Source organism: Cebus imitator, unplaced genomic scaffold (genome assembly GCF_001604975.1).
Source record: "Cebus imitator isolate Cc_AM_T3 unplaced genomic scaffold, Cebus_imitator-1.0 Scaffold128, whole genome shotgun sequence".
Taxonomy (NCBI): domain Eukaryota; kingdom Metazoa; phylum Chordata; class Mammalia; order Primates; family Cebidae; genus Cebus; species Cebus imitator.
In genome coordinates this window covers 2,108,703-2,127,886 of record NW_016107443.1, presented here as the reverse complement: position 1 = coordinate 2,127,886, position 19,184 = coordinate 2,108,703, and the positions used below count along the sequence as shown (strand labels likewise).

The window sequence follows — 19,184 nt, the reverse complement described above, 5'->3', positions numbered from 1 at the left end:
AATTTACAGAGACTTAAAATCAGGGGTGTTCAATCTTTTGGCTTCACTGGGCCACATTGGAGGAAGAAGAATTGTTTGGGCCACATGTAAAATACACTAACAATAGCTGATGAGCTATTTTAAAAAATCTGCATAAATCTCATAATGTTTTAAGAAAGTTTACAAATTTGTGTTGGGCCACAATCAAAGCCATCCTGGGCCATACATATGTGGCTGGTGGGCCATGGTTGGAAAAGCTTGCTTTAAATGGTTTTTAAAAAGATTTTTCACCAGTTATGATTGTCTTCCTGGGGATAGGATCTGGGAAACTCCTTACACCTCCAGTCCAGCTTTAACTTTTTGAAAATAACAAACTACGTTTCTTCAAAGATATTTTCCCTTCTAGATCTCACTGATCCACACGGTCCTTTTCTCCCTGTCTGAACTAGGAAGGCTTTGACCATAAACTCAACCAATTTTTCATTTTCATACTGCTATAAAGAACTGTCCAAGACTGGGTAATTTATAAAGGAAAGAGGTTTAATTGACTCACAGTTCAGCATGGCTGGGGAGACCTCAGGAAACTTACAGTCATGGCAGAAGGGGAAGCGGGAGCAAGACACCTTCTTCACAAGGTGGCAGGAAGGAGAAGTGCTGAGCTAAGGGGGAAGAGCCCCTTATAAAACCATCACTCACTACCAGGAGAACAGCATGGAGGAAATTGCCCCCGATGATCCAATTGCCTCTACCTGTTCTCTCCCTCGATAGATGGGGATTATGGAAATTATAATTCAAGATGAGATTTGGGTGGGGACACAAAGCCTAACTTTATCAAGGTGAAAGAAAGAAAGTTTAACATTTGAATATATAAATGGCATTAATTTAGTCTAGGAACATGCCTTCCTTGGCATGGATGAGGGAGAAATTTATTTCTAACTTACCAAAACCTTAATGTTGGATGATTTGAGTCTCTTTAAGAACTTGAAAGTATTACAAGACTGGGTGCAGGGGCTCACACCTGTAATCCTAACACTTTGGGTGGTTGAGGCAGGAGAATCGCTTGAGCACAGGAGTTTGAGGCTGCAGTGAGCTGTGATCGCGCCACTGTACTCCAGCCTGGGTGACAGTGTAAGACTTCATGAAAAAAACAAAACAAAACAAAACAAAAACAAACAAACAAAAAAACAATTACCAAAGGTAGCAAAGGGACTTTGTCCCTGTGGGGTAGGCAATTCCTAATGGTTGTGAAGTAGATATGAGCCCACTACCCCACTTTATCACAGACATACCCCTGAATTTTTACCCCTTCTGCTTATAACACTGGTATTTGTAGGTTTGGTTTTGTTTTGAGATAGAGTCTTGCTTTGTCACCCAGGCTGGAGTGCAGTGGCGTGATCTCTGCTCACTGTAACCTCTGCCTCCTGGGTTCAAGTGATTCTCCTGTCTCAGCCTCCTGAGTAGCTGGGACTATAGGCATGTGCCACCATACCCGGCTATTTTTTTTTTTTTTTGTATTTTTAGAAGAGATGGGGTTTTACCATGTTGGTCAGGCTGGTCTCCAACTCCTGACCTCAGGTGATCCACCTGCCTCGGCCTTCCAAAGTCCTGGGATTACAGGCATGAGCCACCGTGCCTGGCCAGTATTTGTGTTTTGATGGGCTTAGTGCCAATAGCTGGTACCCTCTCCAGCTGCTGTTTTGCAGCAGGGTGTAAGCATTCTCAGAAAACCCTATTTTCAGGGATAATAGAATGTCAGAAGCTTTGTCTAAGAGAACATTGACTTGCCACCTGTTTTTGTATGGCCTGGGAGCTAAGAATGGTTTTTACATTTTTTAATGGTTGGAAAATATCAAAATAAGATGATGATTTCAGGACATGTAAAAATATGAAATTTAGGCTATATGTGGTGGCTCGAGCCTGTAATCGTAGCACTTTGGGAGGCTAAGGTGGCCGGATTGTTTGAGCCCAGGAGTTTGAGACCAGCCTGGGCAACATGACAAAACCCCAGCCTCTGCAAAATAATAGAAATAGTAGCTGAGCATTGTGGCGTGCACTTGTAGTCCCAGCTACCAGGGAGGCTGAGGTGGGAGGATTGCTTAAGCCTGGGAGGTTGAGGCTGCAGTGAGCCATGTTCGTGACATTGCACTCTGGTCTGGGTGAACAGAGCAAGACGCTGTCTCAAAAAAACAAAAGATCTGAGACTTACTATATTAATATGTGTTTCCTAGAAAACAATTTTTATTCCACAAAGTTTATAATGGTTCACCTATAGTTAAATGATCAAATAATATGCCTTTTTTATCTATGCTGAAAGAAAAACAATAAGCCATGTTGCAATCCTTGCTTATCAGGGGGTTCAAGTTCCCTCTGGTTTTGGGTACATATACAATGTGATTTCTGAGATTTAAAACCCGAAACTTTCTGCCAATGAAGTTCAGAGATACATACACGTCAGTTCAGTATTTGAAACCAAATTTTTGTTATATATCTACGTGGTAGAGCTTTTGAAATTGAGCGGTTTCCTGTTTTGTTCCTGATCCATAGATCCATAGTTGTATTGCACAAATTGTTTTCATCCTCAGGCATTTTGTCCGTGCCTGCACCACCAGGTCCCACCTGCCCAGACGCTATGCTTCCACATCCGTTACTTTCTGGAACATCTTTGTTTCTTTTTTCCAGGCATCCAGTGGAAATTATTATTTCATCCCGTACATCATGACACCGTGCGCTGATTATTTTTGCTGCGAGAGCGATGCCCAGAGGCGAGCCTCCGAGTACATGCAGCCCAACTGGGACACCATCCTGGGCCCGCTGTGCATGCCTTTGGTGGACAGGTTCATTAGCCTCCTTAAGGACATCCACGTGACCTCATGGTAATTCCCATCAGCTACTAATAACACTTGGAGACTCACTAAGATATCCCCCTCAATTTCAGGGAAGTGGTACACCTCCAAATGACCAGAGTTGCCGGAGAACCCCTCTATTGTCCCTTACTGGCTCACTTAGCTGGGCCACTGAGATGAAGCCAAAACAGAATAGAACTGGAGTTAGGAAGTCAGGATTGAGCCTGTGGCCCCGACTCCCTGTTTGATCTTGACATGTAACTTTTCTTCTCTGACTAGTCTCCCTCTTGTAGATAAGACAACTTAAAGGATGTTGTCAGTGATGTTTTTTTTGAAGGATCTCTTTCAGCTCTGAGATTCTGTGTTTCAAGGTTATTTCTGAGCGTGGCTTTACACTCTCATGGCTGTTGAGGCTTTTCAAACATCTTAGCGAGGTCATTCTGATCTTACGCTCTTGTGCTTCAAAAGTCTGCATGCGCTGAATGGAGCTGCAGCCATCCTCAGGATGTACTGTGCTGTGTTTTCTTTAGGGTTACATTAGGTGAGGTGAAGTATGCAGAGGTGAATAGGTTTTAGATTGGAATCTTGGCTTAGGTGATTCCTACCTGTGTAGCCCCGAAATAGTCAGCTCGCCTATTGGAGCCTCAGTGCCCAAGAAACCATACCTTCAGATGTTCTTACTGTGAAAGACAGAAAAATTCTTCTTCTTAACCAAAGGATCCAGTTATGTTGCTTGCAGCCAATTTAAAGGATTTGGTCTTGTAAGTTGTGTCACAAGGAGAAGGATTTGTCCTTCCAAAACAAAGGAAAATCCCAAACACTGGCAGAGCTAACCTGAAACGAAATGTAGAGGACCTCCTGTCCCACTGTGGCTCAAATAGTGGCACCCTGAACCATGGAGTGTTAGACTGTAGTGTTGCTATGAGGAACACACGTGTTAATGGTCTCCTTTTCCATCCCATCACCTCTTCCCTGGCTGCAGACCTTCTACAGACTTTAATGGAAAAGGAGTTTGGGAACCTAAACATGAGTTACCGCATGCCGACATAGAGAGCAAATGGGGGACATTTTGTGGCACATTCCTGGAAAACCTCATGCCTTGCTAACTATTGTCTGGTTGCAAAACGAACACTTCAATGAAGTTTTATGGAAAGCTTTCCTAATATCATATTTTCAGGTCTGACAAGGAGGTAGACTTGCTTGGATCTGCCAGACGATTGAGGTCTTTGCAAGACATGGATTCAAGTTTGTTTCTCATTCAGTGTGTGTATGTATCAGTAGGCAAACAACTCTTGTGATTTCATTTAATTTCAGAGGACTTGAAATACCTATTGGTGAATTCCACCCCATGAGCTGGCAGTGTCTGGCAGCAGTTAGTAAGAGGGGAAGTGGTGCTTATAGTTTAAAACATCTATAACACAGATGGAAAGTAAGTTTTTAGCTCAAGTGCCAACTCTGATAGATTTATAAAGTCTATTTTGAGTCCTGTGCTGAAATTGCTTTGAAGCCATTTCCAAGTTGTTATTGATCAGGAACATCTACCCTGGTTACAGAGGCAGAAATGGCTGCTTACTTATTACATATCTGATGTCCCCAAACCATACTCAAGTCAGTGTTTAATTTACCTAAAAGTTACTGTTCTTTTTAGGTTTCTTAGTTTATTAAAATCATTTTTCAGAATTACCCTTGAAAAATAAGGCTGAAGTACAACTTTTTACTTATCAGGCTAACCAAATAACACTTAATAGCTTTGATGCCTTTATAGTCCACCAAATGGGCAATGGCTGGCATCTAACTTAATGACTCATTCAATTAGTGACATAATTTTAAACACTGGCAGAGTCTGCTAATTTGTTAATCAATGGGATGACGGCAATCGACAAGGAAATAGAAAACTAAAGCCATGCATCGATGTTTTTCTATCAGAATCCTTTCCGTGGGCATCACTTCATTCTTTAAATGTTAATGGAGGTCCTCTTGTGAGCATTGGACCAGGTCATGTAGTGTATGTACACTTGTTTGATGTTGTTTTGTAATTATTGAAAGTAAGCACTATTTGTTCTTCCCCTATCTCATTGTTTTCCTCTCTCTGAGGACGATTATTAAATTGAGCTTACTCTCTTTTTAATGGACAGCCTAATTTTACACTGCAGTTAGACCATTTCAGCTTCTTTTTTTTTTGTATTTTTTTAAATTTTGAGACTGAGTCTCACTCTGTCACCCAGGCTGGAGTGCAGGGACGCAATCTTGGCTCACTACAACCTCTGCCTCCTGGGTTCAAGCGATTGTCCTGCCTGGGTCTCCTGAGTAGCTGGGATTACAGGCGCCCGCCACCACACCCAGCTAATTTTTGCTTTTTGAGTAGAGATGGGGTTTCACCATATTTGCCAGGCTGGTCGCGGACTCTTAAGCTCAGGTGATCTGCGTGCCTCGGTCTCCCAAACTGCTGAGGTTACAGGCGTGAACCACCGCTCCTGGCCCCATTTCAGCTTCTTAATGGGGGCAACAGTATTACTATCAGACAGTGTCCTGTCTCCACTTAAAAATTCCTTTGGAAAATAGACAAGATATTTTAAATCAATCTACGGTTGTTGTAACTCGACCACTGTATACGAAAGTAGGTCATTTTTCAAGGTTTTAAACCAAGTACCAGATAATCGTATTGACTCTTTGAGAGCCTATGGTGATATTTCAGTGTGAATTTAAACTACTTTAAGTGTTTTTAAACTTCCTTGTGCTTATCTAGGTGCCCACCAGAAGGAAGTTTTGTATTTTACATTAGAAAAACCATTCTTGGGGCCAGGTGTTGTGGCTCACGCCTGTAATCCCAGCACTTTGGGAGGCTGAGGCGGGTGGATCACTTGAGTCCAGGAGTTTGAGACCAGCCTGACCAACATGGTGAAACCCCATCTCTACTAAAAATACAAAAATTAGCCAGGCGTGGTGGCACAGGCCTATAGTCCCAGCTACTTGGGAAGCTGAGGCAGGAGAATCACTTGAACCCAGGAGGTGAAGGTTGTGGTGAGCCAAGATTGCGCCATTGCACTCTAGCCTGGGCAACAGAGAGCAAGACTGTCAATAAGTTTCCAGGCATGACTGCTGTGCGTCCCATCTTGTATTGCTCAGGGACACAACACCAGTTTCCAGCTCTCACCTCAGTTGGAGAAAGCTTAATGACTACTAACGAGAGACACCTGATAGAGAAATTCACTTGAAAGACATTCTCATGTATGTTTTATGGGTTTTGGAGCTCTGTTTGGCTTTGTTACTAGTGGGGAAAATAAATATGCAAGAAAGGTACCTTCTTGCCCTCTGTATGTTTGAAAATGCCAGAGAAAGTGGGTTTGGTTGGCAGCAAGTCCTGTGTGTTGTCCAATTACAGATGGGAGTCACCTTGGAAGATATCTTCAAGGTTGAATGAACTGATTTTTGTCATTTATTGGTCAGTTTATACAAAATGTGAATAAGTAGAAAGCATCTCCTGTTTATTGGTGCAGGGAGGCTCAGGTCTGGACTGAAGTCCCCATGTGTTAGCCTAAATCACATCAGTGAGAACCATTTTGGGTGCAAGACTGTCCTGGGTATGTGTAGATATGACTGGAGGTTTTCGTGTTTTTCTTTCTTTAGTGTTTACTACAAAGAAACCTTGTTAAATGACATCCGGAAAGCCAGAGAGAAATACCAAGGTGAGGAACTGGCGAAGGAGCTGGCTCGGATCAAGCTCCGCATGGATAATACTGAGGTTCTGACCTCAGACATCATTGTTAACTTACTCCTGTCCTACCGTGATATCCAGGTATGAAATCCACCTAGCTGAGGCTCATGTATGCTGCATTCTGTCTTGGCTTGAGGAACTTCTTGTGAAGTATTTGAATACTCAGTGTGTGGTGAGGTGGCTGTTTTTTCTTTTTTTTTTTGAGACGGAGTTTCACTCTTGTTGCCCAGGCTGGAGTGCAATGGTGCTATCTTGGCTCACCGCAACCTCCGCCTCCTGGGTTCAAGCGATTCTCCTGCCTCAGCCTCCTGAGTAGCTGAGATTACAGGCATGCACCACCATGCCTGGCTTATTTTGTATTTTTAGTAGAGATGGGGTTTCACCATGTTGGTCAGGTTGGTCTCGAACTCCTGACCTTAAGAGATCCGCCTGCCTTGGCCTCCCAAAGTGCTGGGATTACAGATGTGAGCTACTGCGCCTGGCCAGAGGTGGTGGCTGTTTTATAGACAAATAGGTATGTGGCTAGGTCATAGATCATCCAGCTTATCTGTTACTGTGGAAATTTTGGAGAAGGTTTGGTCACATGGAGGCTAGTGTGACCACTCCCACCAGAAGAGATGTCATAAACAGGACTGTTTAGCAGAAGGAGCTAAGAATTTAACAGTTTATATGAACTTTAGGCATTGTTCCAAGCCCTTTGCCAAATCTGAATTCATTTAATACTCTTTACAACTCTATTATATAGGGTGTGTATGGTCTGATTATCCCCATTTTACACATGAGGAAACTGAAGCACAGAGCCATTAAGTGACTTGTCCGAGGTCACACAGTTAGGTCAGTTAGGTCAAAATTCAGACTGAGACTGACTGGCTCCATTGTCCTTGTTTCTAACCCCTCTGGTGTGCGACTTCCTTTAGGCTTTTGTCACTTCCTTCTTTACCACTATACATCAGTGACAGGGAGAACAGGTCTAGTGGAGACACATTCAGGACCAAGAGAATGTAGGTGTTTATTCTAAGACAAGCATCAGAAGCTATTGGAGGGTTCTGAGACTGGGCTTTGGTCTATGGTTCCATGAAGGAAATTGAACCTTTCCTCCCTCCAAGTTGAATGCCATTGAGCCCCCTCTAAATGTGTCTTGCCTTCCTTCCCTTTGGAGGAACACAGGGTCATGTACCTTACTTGTAGAATTCCACAATGCCATGTTGAGGGTTGCTGGCCAGAAGTGTTTAAATTGAAGGGATGGAGGCATCCATTTATGACCTGGATTAAAACAGAGTCAGCCACTAAGGAACTCCTGCCCCTAGTGATAAACAGATGCAACTAGCTGATTTTATTTTATTTTCTGTTTTTTTTTGTTTTTTAATATTTATTTACTTATTGAGACAGAGTCTTGCTCTATTGTCCAGGCTGGAATGCAGTGGTGTGGTCTCAGCTCACTGCAACCTTTGCCTCCCAGGTTCAAGTGATTCTCCTGCCTCGGCCTCCTGAGTAGCTGGGATTACCAGTGCCCACCATCACACCTGGCTAATTTTTTTTTATTTTTAATGGGGATGTGGTTTCACCTTGTTAGCCAGGTTGATTTCAAACTCCTGACCTCAAGTGATCCACCCACCTCAGCCTCCCAAAGTGCTGGGATTATAGGAGTGAGCCCCTGCACCCTGCCAGCTAGCTGATTTTAATAGCAGGTGCTACTAGGGATGATGATAATGATTAGGTCATGTCCTCTAGGACAAGAAAATGGGAATGGCTTTCTTCCCTCGAGGTGCTTCATTTTGTCCTTCCCTTCATGCATCCCTTTTTTTCATAACCTTCCATTCAGGCTCAAAGGTGGGCCAAGATGTTCTGGGAATACCCTGCCTTCTCCCTTCTGGGGCAGCAGCATCAAGGTGCAGAGCCACAGGACAGGCACGGGGTTTCAGTGGGAAGCCCTGCTCTGCTGAGTACGGCTGCTTGTCAGCAAGGTGGCCAGTTCCAAGGAGTCTAAGCCTGGGCTGAAAGAGTAATAGGTGGCACTGCTAAGAGGGGGCTTAGCTGAGACATGATCTCAGCTTTTTTTTAAAAAAAAAGCATGGTCGCATTTTTTCCCTGGGTATTTATGAAGTTTAGAGCAATGGTTCTCAACCCGAGGACATTTTTGGGAGTGTCTGGAGACATTTTCAGTTGTAAAAACTAAATGTGTGTGTGGGGGGGGTATGAGGGGGTGGTGTGCTATTGGCTTCCTGTGGGTCAAGGCCAGCACCCTACAGTGCCCAGGACAGCTCCCACAACAGAGAATTATGGTCCAGAAATGTCACTCGTGCCAAGATTGAAAAACGCTTGTTTAGATTAATGTATTTGATTCTGGCAAAATAGGAAGGACTGGGGTCTAGCTGCTTTGACTGTAAGTTTGTGTGTATTTGTCCAGTTCATTTTAACACACATCTCTGCTGACAGTGTTTTTTTATTTTGTTTTGGTTTTCATTTTTTTGACAGAGTCTTGCTTTGTTGCCCAGGTTGGAGCATAATGGCACGATCTTGGCTCACTGCAACCTCCACCTCCCAGGTTCAAGCGATTCTCCTGCCTCATCCCCCTCAGTAGCTGGGACTATAGGCAGCCACCACCATGCCCAGCTAATTTTTGTATTTTTAGTAGAGACAGGGTTTCACCATGTTGTCCAGGCTGGTCTTTAACTCCAAACTTCAAGTGATCCACCTGCCTTGGCCTCCCAACGTGCTGGGATTACAGGTGTGAGCCACCATGCCCAACCTCAGCTGTTTCCTGGCTGCTGGGCTCATTTACTTTCATTGCCTTTGAATGTTTCCTGCCCCTTGATAGCAGGGATTCCTTTTCTGTTCTATCATCCGTCTTATTTTCTGGCCTTTTTCCCTCCTGTTAAAGGCTGCAAGTAACTTCACTAAATGCCCTTTGTAAGAAAGGGCCTGTCTTCAAGTGCTGAGGCTGTCTCATGGTTATAACAATTCAGAAAAATCAGTGAAGAGCTGTGTTTGCTCTCTTGCTCACTTTGGGACCTCTTGCCAACAGGACTATGATGCGATGGTGAAGCTGGTGGAAACACTGGAGATGCTGCCTACATGTGATTTGGCTGATCAGCATAACATTAAATTCCATTATGCATTTGCACTGAATAGGTAAGAACAATAATGTATGTGCAGGGTTTTGAAACATGCTACCTGTTGAATTCTGCTTCCTTCTTTCGTTCAACATTGAGTATGAGCCAGGTCACATGCTAAATGCCAAGGTTATGAAGATGGGCAAGGCCCAGTCTTTGTCCTCATGGGCTTTGTATTTGGAATATATATTCTAGCTGTGGGATCAGACAGATCATTCCATCCTAATAGCTTCGGACAGCAGCAACACAGGCACCCCCGGCTTCATGCATCTCGTCACACATTAGGTCACATCTCTTTTTAAATTGAGGTAAAATTTATAGTCAGTGAAATGCACAGATCTTAAGTATATCATTTGTGTTTGATAATTGGCTGTACGCATGGAAATAACACTCCCATCAAAAAAGAAAACGTTTCCATCACCCCAGAAGTTCCCTTGTGCTCCTTTGCAGGCAGTCCTTACCCGCTCCATTTGGAGGTCGCCCCCTCCATAGGCACCACTGTTGCAGCCTTTATGTCCATAGATGAGTTTGGCTTGTCCTTGAACTTCACATAAATGGAATCACACAGTGTACACTCTTGTGTCCTTCAGCATTGTATTCGTGCGGTTGTATGTATTAGTGGTTTGTTCATTCTCATTTCTGTTGCGTAGTGCTTTGTATAGCTGTGCCTCGATCATCTGTTTTACTGCTGATGGTCCTCTAGGTTGTTTCTGGTTTGGGGATACTGAGAACAGTGCTGCTGTGGACATTGTTGCGCATGCTTTTTCTACGCATATTAGATACATTTCTCTTGGGTATATAGCTTGTGTTTGTACTAGACATCGACAAACAATACTAGGATTCTGATTCCTTTTTGGGTGGAAGCTTCATGTTACTATGGAAATGTGTCTACTCTCTCCCCAGAAGCCTTTAAACCCAGCATCCCAAGGTGTGAAGCATTGTTGTGTATTAAGGCCAGTCTTCATTCAGCCTGAAAAAGCAGTCTTGTAACTTTGTTCCCCCAGCATAGTGAGCTCCATTATTTACCTGTGCTCGATTTACAACAATTAAATGAGTTATCACTTCTAAGGTTCTTGGGAGCGTGCCTGGCACATTGTAAGTGCTATTAAAAAATTGGCTCATTAAATAAAAATCATAAGGGCCTTTTAAGTTAGTCTTTACTAAGTCTTTTTCCCAGACGTAGTAGAGGTAACTGTTGTCAAACAGAGAATGAAATAATAGATTGCCATCTTCTCAAAATACCAAAAGAGTCAAACAAGATTTGAAATGGAAAATTGGGGCTGGGCGCAGTGGCTCATGCTTGTAATCCCAGCACTTTGGTAGGCCGAGGCAGGCAGATTACTTGAGCTCTGGAATTTGAGACCAGCCTGGGCAACATGGTGAAATCCTGTCTCTACAAAAAATACAAAAGTTAGCCAGGTGTGATGGCTTGTGCCTGTAGTCTCAGCTACTCAGGAGGCTCAGGTGGGAGGCTTGCTTGAGCCTGGGAAGTTGGCGTTGTAGTAAGCCATGACTGCACCATTGCAATCCAGCCTGCGTGACAGAGTAGAGACCCTGTTTCAAAAAAAAAAAAAAAAAAAAGAGAGAGAGAGAGAGAAAGAAATGGAAAATTGGTATTTAGGAGAAACAGGTATAGCAGAATGAAGTGATCCTGAGATGAATACGGTTCCAGTTTGGGAGCAGATCGGCTGGGATTGCACACCGGAGAGCCACCTTTCTCTTTGATGAGTCTTTTCCTTCTAGTCCAATTATCTCCTATTAGACAGTGGCTCTATTTAATAGGGCCAGACAGGGTCCTCAGTGCTGAGAACCTCATTTTCTCCAACAAACTAAGGCTTTTCTGTAGGATTGCAGTACTTGCTTCATTTACACATGTAATCTGATCCTGAATTTCACGTTTTTGCTTTAGGCTTAACTTGGCCAGCCGTCAGCATAGTAGGAGTTTGCATTACACATTGAGCATCTCTAATCTGAAAATCCGAACTCCAAAGTGCTCCTAAATCCAAAACTTTTTGAGTGCTGACCTGATGCTCAAAGGAAATGCTCATTGGAGTGTTTTGGATTTCGACTTAGGGATGCTCAACTCGTAAGTATAATGCAAATAGTCCCAAATCTGAAATACCCCAAATCCAAAGCACTTCTGGTCCCAAGCATTTCGGATAAGAGATATCCAATTGTTATATATAGTTTTCAGGGAGTTTATGGCATTACCTTTTATCTGTAAAGGGGAAAATAGTGATGAACAAGAAACAAGTTTTCCTGCATTAAAGTTGACCTTTAGCTCTCAGGAAGTGGAGCAAATCGTGGCCAGAAATGAGTTACTGAAGGTTGGCAGTAATGGATGTCTTTTGACCCTCAGATGTCAAGGGCTCCCTGTTAGTGGGAAAGCTGGCCCCAGCTGGTCAGCTTTCCCTGATACCTCCCACTTCACTGAATTCAGGAGCCCATTCAGAGCTACTTTAAGTTAAACTGCTTGCTGCTTGATGGCATGGAATCCTTTATGAGTGATTTTTATTTGCTGTTGCTTTTACAAATGGGACTTTGATACATGAATGTAGTCAGAATTTCTGACCAGGGATCCAGCCAGTGAGCTGGATGGTCTAGAAGAAGAAAATCAGAATCAAAGTCCCGGGTTAAAAACAAAACAGAACTTGCCAGTCGCAAAATAGAAGGCACATACTCGTGTTCTACTTCCAGCATCTTTGGATAGAAACTGCCAGCTCTGGCAAAATTTACCTCTTTGAACTACTCATCAAGTGGCAGGGCAGTTGGATATGTGTGACACTGATTGGAATGTCTGATGTGTCATTCTAGAAATAAGGGGAGTACTAGACAAGGATGCTCTGCAGACGCTAGAAATGTGTGCAGGGGACATTAAATGAACGTGACTGGATCCAGCCCACACCAGAGGGGCTGCATGCTTGTTCCAGAACCTACAGTAGTCACTGAGCCTTAGTCTCTGAGCTTCCCAGCCAGGTCATTGCTCAGGTGGAGGGACACATGTCCCTAAGAGGGCAGAGTGGGCTCATCACTACAGTAGCCACGAGCCTCCTTTTGTCTCCTCTATTTATGTTCATGATCTTGCTGTCTTAATTTCCATGTTGATACAAGTAGCATTCTTTATGACATGTTTGTCAAAATTAGAAAAACGATGAAATATTCCCACTTTTTTTTTTTTTTTTCCTGAGATGGAGTTTGCTCTGTTGCCCAGGCAACAGTGGCCCAGTCTTGGCTCACTGCAACTTCTGCCTCCCAGGTTCAAGCAATTCTTCTGCCTCAGCCTCCTGACTAGCTGGGACTACAGGTGTGCACCACCACCCCTAGCTAATTTTTTATTTTTAGTAGAGATGGGGTTTCACCATATTGGCCAGGCTGGTCTCGATGATCTGACCTCATGATCTGCCCACCTTGGCCTCCCAAAGTGCTGGGATTACAGGTGTGAGCCATTGTGCCCGGCCTGACATCTTCCCACTTTTCTAATGCATTGTCTCCAGGCACCTAAAAGGATCTTGCAAAAGAAGGATACGTACTCGTTGCTTTTCTAGTGAAGAGAACCACACAATCTGCCAACTTAAAAGGAATCATTTAGTCCAAATCCTTTGTTTTGGAAAGGAGAAAGAAAGAAGCAAAAAGGCAAGGGCCCAAAATATAACAGCTGGTCAATAAGAGATCTAAACCAGAACTCCCTAATTTTACCACAGCATGCTGCATATGCTACTTTTTAAAGCTGATGTTAATAGTATCATGGCATAATCAATTAAACTCTTCCAGCAGGCTTTAGCTTATATATATTTTGGTTGTCCTTCAGACAACCAAAATAAGGCAGGACCCTCCACTTGAAGTTGTGTCATTCTGTAAATAAGGGGAGTGCTATCCCTTTATATGTCCTGGGTTTTTCATATGCAATGAGAGCATTGGATGATAGCTAAATATTGAAGCTACCGTCATAATATAAACTTTTTGGTTTTTTGTTTTTTATTTTTTTGAAATGGAGCCTTGCTCGTTGCCCAGGCTGGAGTACAGTGGCGCGATCTTGGCTCACTGCAACCTCTGCCTCCTGGGTTCAAGTGATTCTCCTGCCTCAGCCTCCTGGGTAGCTGGCATTACAGGTACCTACCACCATGCCCAGCTGATTTTTATATTTTAATAGAGACGGGGTTTCACCATGTTGGCCAGGCCGGTCTCAAACTCCAGACCTCAAGTAATCCACCCACCTCCACCTCCCAGAGTGCTGGGATTACAGGTGTGAGCCACCGCACCTGGCCTTTGTTTGGTTTTTATTGTGCCAAAAAAAAATACATATAAAATTTACCATGTTAACCACTTTTAAGCATATAGTTCAGTATGGTTAAATATGTCCACATATGGTGAAACAGAGCTCTAGAACTTTTCATTTTGTAAATCTGAAACTCTGTACCTATTCATTAAACAGCTGCCCATTGCCCTCTTCCCCAGTCCCTGGCAACCACCATTCTCCTTTCTGTTTCTGTGACTATCCCAGGTACCTCATATAAGTGAAATTGCACGGCACTACTGTCCAATCTTCTGGCTTCCTTGGCCACATTAGAAGAAGAATTATCTCGGGCCACACATAAAATACACTAACGATCACTGATGAGCTAAAAAAAAAAAATTGCAAAAAAATCACATAATGTTTTAAGAAAGTTTACAAATTTGTGTTCAGCTGCATTCAAAGCCATCCTGGGCCACATGGGCCACGGGTTGAACAACCTTGTTGTACAGGATTTGTCTCTCTCTGATTGCCTTATTTCACTTAGTGTAATGTTCTCAAGGTTCATTCATGGTTGTAGCATGTGTCAGAACTTCCTTTCTAAGGCTGAGTAATCCATTGTATGTACAGACCACATTTTGTTTATCCATTCCTCTCTCGATGGACATTTAGGTTACCTCTTAAGTATTGTGAATAATGCTACTATGAACATAGTGTGCAAATATTTCTTCTATATCCTGCTTATAATTCTCTTGGATGTATGCCCAGAAGTAAATTTGTTGGATCATACGATAGTCCTATTTTTAATTTTTTTTTCTACTTCTTTTTTTTTTCTTGAGACAGAGTCCTGCTCTGTTGCCCAGGCTGGAATGCAGGGGCATGATCTTGGCTCATTGCAACCTCTGCCTCCCAAGGTCAAGTGATTCTCCTGCTTTAGCCACCTGAGTAGCTGGGACTACAGGGGCATCACCATGCCTGGCTAATTTGTTTTGTAGAGATGGAGTTTCACCATGTTTCCTAGGCTGGTCTTGAACTCCTAACCTCAAGCAATCCATCTGTCTCAGCCTCCCAGAGTGCTGAGATTACAGGCATGAGCCACCATGCCTAGCCTATTTTTAATTTTTTTGAGGAGCCTCCAAATTGTTTTCAATAGTGACTGCCCCATTTACATCCTACCAGTAGTATACAGTTTTTCAAATCCTTGGCAACACTTATTTTCTGTTTTTTTTATTAGCCACCCTAATGGGTATAAGATGATAGTTTATTGTAGTTTCATTGTACATTTCTCTGATTGGTGACGTTGAGGATCTTTTCATCTGCTTGTTGGCCATTCGTATATTATCTTTGGAGAAATGTCTATTCAAGTCGTTTCCCATTTTTTTAAAAAGGTTATTTGACTTTTTTGTTGTTGAGTTGTAGGAGGGGGTATATGTGTGTTTATATATATTCTGGCTATTGACTCGTGATCAGATACACAATTTGTAAATATTTTCCTATATTCTATAGGTTGATTTTTCACTCTGTTAATTGTATCCTTTGATGCCCAAAAGTTTTAAAATTTGACGTCTCATCTAACCATTTTTTTTTTTTTTTTGACAGAGTCTTGCTCTGTTGCCCAGTCTGGAGTGCAGTGGCACAATTTCGATTTCTGCTCACTGCAATGTCCACCTCCCAGGTTCAAGCGATTCTCCTGCCTCAGTCTCCAGAGTAGCTGAGATTACAGGTGCCCACCCCCATGCCCAGCTAATTTTTTTATTTTTAGTAGAGATGGGGTTTTGCCCTATTGGCAAGGCTGGTCTCGAACTCTTGACCTCAAGTAATCCACCTGCCTCAGCCTCGTAGAAGTGCTAGTATTACAGGCATGAGCCACCCCACCTGGCCAGATGTCTCATTTACCTAATCCTGCTTTTGTTGCCTATTTTTTCAGTGTCATACCCATGAAACTTTTGCCGTATATATACTTTTTATAGCAAAAACCCAGTTGTATTTTTTTTCTTGATAAATGAACTGTCTTATCTTCTGAGCAGTGGCCTTGCCAATAATGCATGTTATCTTCTTTTACAGAAGTATTTACTCAAAAGGCTCTGTCTTTATTCCTCTTCACTGGCCTCCTTGAGCCCATGATGTCTTCCTTTTCTGTCTGTTTCCTTCTTCAGTTCCCTCCTTTTTGTCCTTCCTCCTTTATTTACTAACTTATTCATGTGTCAGTGGAAGGGCTGTGTGCACAGGAAAAGAGTTCATGAGAGGTGACTGAAGTTAACAGGTGGTTTTTGAACAATCACATTTTCAAGTCCAACAGAGCTTAAAGGTAAAATTTAAAAATTACACATGTATGTTTATCTCACACATACACACCTGAACTTATACAGACAAGCGAATTTGTTTGATTCAAATGAATTTCACTGCAGTGTTCTGCATTAATTTTGGCAATGCTGCCATTATTCAGAATATTATGGCATCAGTCAGAGTGGAGTTTTTTCTTTGGAATTGCCAGCTTTCTTTATTTTTTCATCTCATCTCCCTCTTCTCCTGTCCTCCTCCTCTACTCTGTTGCCCAGGCTAGAGTGCAGTGGCGTGATCATGGCTCATTGCAGCCTTGAATTTCTGGGCTCAAGTGATCCTCCCGCCTCAGCCTACTGAGCAGCTGGGACCACAGACACACGCCACCATGCCTAGCTAATTTGGAATTGCCGCTTTTAAGGCACATAGGAAATCAATATCATTCCAATGGGTTCTAAAGACAGATCTGGGTTCCATTTCCAGCTTCTGTACTTCAGTGTTACGGCGTGGTCAAGTCACTTAACCTCCTGAAACATTAGTGCCCCCATTTATGAAATGGGGTGCTGGCTTCTGCCATGTAGTACAACTTGGAGTACTCCTGGCATGAAGCAGGTGCTTGGCTATGGCTATTACTGTGTACCTCAATCACCCATATCCCTCTACCAGATTTGAGGGCTAACTTTTGACCATTTCCAAATACCAAAACTACTAGCAAACTACAGAGATTGCCACCACAGACAATATTTAAAATAACATACCTTTGGCTCTGAAAAAAATTCTTAAGAGAAATTTGTAGACGCGCTGCTAGCACAAGAACATTGTTAGAATAAGCATCTGGCCCTCTGAGATGACTATTTTGCATGGGATGGGGTTTATATGAATATAGATATTTATAGGAAAAAAGGATCGTTTGGTAAATTCAAAGTTTATTGATTTAGAGCAGGTTTCTTCACCTTGGCACTGTTACTATGTGGAGCTGGATAACTCTGTCATGGGGGCTGTTCTATGTAGACTAAGATGTTTAGCAACATCCCTTGTCTTTACCCACTAGATGCTGATAGTACTCCCCCGACACCTTGCCCAATGTAACAACCAAAAATGTCTCTAGACATTGACAAACATCCTATAGGGAACAAAAATCACTCCTGGTTGAGACCACTGCTTTATAGGGAGGCATTTGAGGTATAGAAAGAGCACCCACTTTGACATTTGCATCAGCAGCAATATGATGTTGCCAAGCTAATTAAACTCGTTAAGGCTGAATGTGTTCATCTGTAAACCAGGATGGTAATGCCTATAGTGAGGATTAAATAAGATATGCCATATGCAAACGACTGCACCACCCCTGGTAGCTAGAAGGCAGTTCATAAAAGTTTGATATCTCCTCCATTTATCCCTCATTTACAATTCTTCATTGTAATCGGGAGATAACCTAGTGTTACATAAAAAGATTACAGAGTCAACAGGGCAAGTGCCAAGTGGCTTAGTCTGTAGGAATTACAGTTGTTTAAAGTAGACAAAAAAACTGCTTGTAATGTGGCCAGAAAGTGGTCCGGAGCTCCCAACTGGCTGTTGGTCATCCAGAGAGCGTTCAACTGGGGAATGGTTTCAGAAATATTCCAGAACCACTGTGCTGTGTACAACCCACAAAACTGTGGACTGGACTGCTGTGAAAAAAAGTAGGATGATGAGAATTAATTAGAGGCTCTAAAAATCAAATAAGAATATCATAAGTAAAATATTTAGCATGCTGCCTGGTGCATAGATAATGCTGGATGAATGTTAATTGCTCTTCTATTTCCCAACAAAGAATTCCAACCACCAGTGTTAGGTCATCCTCAATGATAGTCTGAACCGAAAACAGTGTTATGACCAAGCTTTCTGTCAGACTAAGAAAATGCAACACTGAGAGAGCTAAGACTAATGAATACAATGAGTAAAGGACTTTCAAGTAAAATTTTTCCTGACCTAACATCAAATTTTACATCAGTGAGATTTAAGAATACAATTCCTTATGTTTTTCTCATGCTTTTTTTTTTTTTTTAAAACTTCCTCTAGTGGTTTAACGTATTTTTCCTCCGTAACAGTAAGGTCAGATACAGGAGACTTTGTTTTAACATATCTTTTGTGATTGGGCATCCAGAAAATTAGTTAACAGTGTTAACAGCCTTGCCAGTTGCTCACTTGATTAATGTTTTGAGGCTCATGGTAGCATGTATTGCAGTTACCAGTCTCAGGTATCAGTTGAGGACATAAGGACTGGGAATTTATTTGTAATACATTTTGACATGCAGGGTAAACTGTTAATGATTAACCATTCCTGAGGAAAATCCTGACCTATGTAAGTTGCTACCAGGGCCTACACTTGACACTCTGAATCAATTACTTGTGGACATTCCCCGTTGTCTGCATTCTGAAGTTCTGGTTGCGTTGTTGAATCTGGAAGATCAAACTGGAAATTCAGGAGACACTAACCCTGGAAAAGCTGCCTTATTTCCCTCTGCCTGAGGATTTCACACAAATGAGAAAAGCCACAGTTCCACTTAGGAAACATTGACTTTCCTGTAGATTCAGCCTCCTACGCCTTAGAGCGGATGCTGAGAGACTTCACAGGCGTTCATCCTGGTCGCTGTTGCCCTTAAGATAAGGACATTGATAAAGAGAAACTGGGAGGGAGACAGCCTTTCAGATTTTCCTGGACGAGTTTCTAAAGAGACACAAGAGCCACTAAATCAACCCTGTATAACCCCCTTCTCAATTCAGGATGGGAATTTACATTTCACTTTAGATAAAATATTATCAGTAAATGAATTTGAATAATGCTTCACTTAGGATTCAGAACAGTTGTGTTTCAGTGTGTGTGAACACTTTGTAGTGCATCACAGCTCTTATTTCAGCAATGCAGAAAGGATACATTTATATCTGTGCTGAAGGACTTATAAAGAAGGGATTTTGTGTTGTAGGGAAAGTGTTGGTTTGAGAGTTAGGCAGCCTGTATTTTTTTTTTTTTTTTTTTTTTTTTT

At 42.4% G+C, this 19,184-nt stretch overlaps 1 protein-coding gene across 1 annotated transcript in view; it reads left to right on the top strand.

Annotated features, from left to right (window-relative positions):
- MAP3K15 (mitogen-activated protein kinase kinase kinase 15) overlaps positions 1-19,184 on the top strand; it is a 147,409-nt gene that overhangs the window by 43,218 nt on the left and 85,007 nt on the right. Inside the window, exons 4-6 of the mRNA XM_037742818.1 lie at positions 2,659-2,852; positions 6,450-6,618; positions 9,563-9,669. Coding sequence (XP_037598746.1) covers positions 2,659-2,852; positions 6,450-6,618; positions 9,563-9,669 — 470 coding nt within the window. The remainder of the gene's footprint in view (positions 1-2,658; positions 2,853-6,449; positions 6,619-9,562; positions 9,670-19,184) is intronic.